Source organism: Watersipora subatra, chromosome 8, assembly GCF_963576615.1.
Source record: "Watersipora subatra chromosome 8, tzWatSuba1.1, whole genome shotgun sequence".
NCBI classification, from domain to species: Eukaryota; Metazoa; Bryozoa; class Gymnolaemata; order Cheilostomatida; family Watersiporidae; genus Watersipora; species Watersipora subatra.
In genome coordinates this window covers 31,284,951-31,287,054 of record NC_088715.1, presented here as the reverse complement: position 1 = coordinate 31,287,054, position 2,104 = coordinate 31,284,951, and the positions used below count along the sequence as shown (strand labels likewise).

General features: G+C 36.9%; 1 protein-coding gene across 1 annotated transcript; it reads left to right on the top strand.

Moving 5' to 3' along the window:
* The first annotated feature begins 300 nt into the window (after positions 1 to 300).
* On the top strand, positions 301 to 1,002 carry LOC137402458 (uncharacterized). The gene is given in 2 exon segments (XM_068088959.1): positions 301 to 542; positions 828 to 1,002. Coding segments are annotated over 2 exon segments (417 nt in total).
* The last annotated feature ends 1,102 nt before the right edge of the window (positions 1,003 to 2,104 follow it).

Sequence of the window (2,104 nt, the reverse complement as noted above, 5' to 3'; positions counted from 1 at the left end):
TATAAAAATTGACAGAAAAAGAGAGAGAGAGAAGAAAGAAGGAATAGAAAGAGAGCAAAAAGAGAGAGGAGAGAGGAGAGAGAGAATAGAAGATAGAGGAAAGGAGAGAGGCGAGAGGCGAGAGGAGAGAAGAGAGGAGAAGAGAAGAAGAGGAGAAGAGGAGAAGAGGAGAAGAGGAGAAGAGGAGAAGAGGAGAAGAGAAGATAGAGGATAGCGGAGAGAGGAGCGAGAAAGGAAAGGACAGAGGAGAGAGGAGAGAGGAGAGAGGAGAGAAGAGAAAAGAGAAAAGAGAAAAGAGAGATGAGAGAACATAGAAGAGAGAAGAGAGAAGAGAGAAGAGAGAAGAGAGAAGAGAGAAGGGAGAAAGGAGAAGGGAGAAAGGAGAAGAAAGAAGAGAGTAGGAAGAAGAGAGAAGAGAGAAATGAGAAGGGAGAAGAAAGAAGAGAGAAGGGAGAAGAGAAAAGGGGGAAGAGAGAAGAGAGAAGAGAGAAGAAAGAAAAGAGAAGAGAGAAGAGAGAAGAGAGAAGAGAGAAGAGAGAAGAGCAAAGGAAGAAGGGAGAAGAGAGAAAAAAAGAGAGAAGAGAAAAGAGAAGAGAAAAGAGAGAGGGAGAGAGGAAGAAAGGGAGAAAGGGAGAGAGAGGGAGAGAGGAAGATAGAAAAGAGATAGAAGAGATAGGAGAGAGAGGAGAGATAGGAGAGATAGGAGAGATAGGAGAGAGAGAGAGGAGAGATAGGAGAGAAGAAAGAGAGAAAAGGGGAGAGAAAGAAAAGGGAGGGGGAAAGAAAGAGAAAAGGGGAGAGGAGAGAGGAGAAAGATAAATCGAGAGAGAGATTGAGAGAGAAAGGTGGAAAGAAAGGGAGAAGTAAAGGGAGAAAGAAATGGAGAAAGGAATGGAGAGGGAAAGGGAGAGAGAAAGGAATAGAGAAAGGGAGAGAGAAAGAAGGAAAGGGAGAGAGAAAGGGAGTGAGAAAGGGAGAAAGAGAGATATATCAAAATATTGAGGGAGGGATCAAGAAAGAGACTGAGAGAGAAAAGAATTGAGAAAAAGAGAGAAAGGGATCAAAATAGAAATGAGAGAGAGAGATCGAAAGAAAGAGCAACAAACATAAGGAACTATCTCAACTCAAACTTCATTGCTTTTAGTCACTAAGTTTACGACATCATAAAATTTACACAAGAAACAAATTATTGAACTGAGTATTCTCCCCTTGGAGGAGGTAAAACCCTTTACAATGTGTCAACTTAGGTGTCAGCTGAGAAGTGGTAGTACATTAAGGGTGTAGGCATATCATAGCTGTGTTAGATGACTTTATATTCTTGTGTGTAAGCCTTGATGTGTGGTGTCTTATTTAAAATAGAACAGTTCTATAGTCATACGTAGAGTACATGGTTTCAATAATGCATAAAGGTATGAAAAGTGTTTATCGGTGTACCAAAGTAACTAAGTTCTAAATATTCTAAAAATAGTAGGAGGCTGCATATCAAAAAAACTGTAAAACTAGCAGTGTCTTAGGCTGTCATGGAAATAACACAGACATATGAAAAAATGTTCTAAAACGTATCTATTGAGGTCTTAACTCTCTTCTCAGTATTCAGGTTTTGTTTCAGCTTTAAGATATTCTATTGATAATTACCAACCGACTACCTACTTAAGCTTTGGTAAATAACAGGAGACTGAACTTGGTACATAGCCAGTAAAAAACTTATTTTAAAATTAATTGAATAAAATTAGATTAAATAGAATACAAATAGATTAAAAATGTATTAAAATTGATTATAAATAAAATTATAAAAAATTTGGGTCTTTTATAGTTTTATATTTTATTCACTCCATCATTACATATTTTATTCACAGGGTCAAGCTGCACTTCTGTGAGGACAGATGAGATGGTTCATTAGTAATTTAGACTTTTAAAAAGCTTGTAAGATTTTTTGGAAACCAATTATAAGTTATAACTAGTAGAAAATACAAAAAAGTACTTACATCTGGCCAGCTTTGTTTATCTTGTCCATAGCCATCTCAGTAGACGCATCATTCAAGACCTTTTTGCTATAACAATTTAAAAAATTTTCTAAAGTTTTAACAAAAAACTGCTGTCAAGT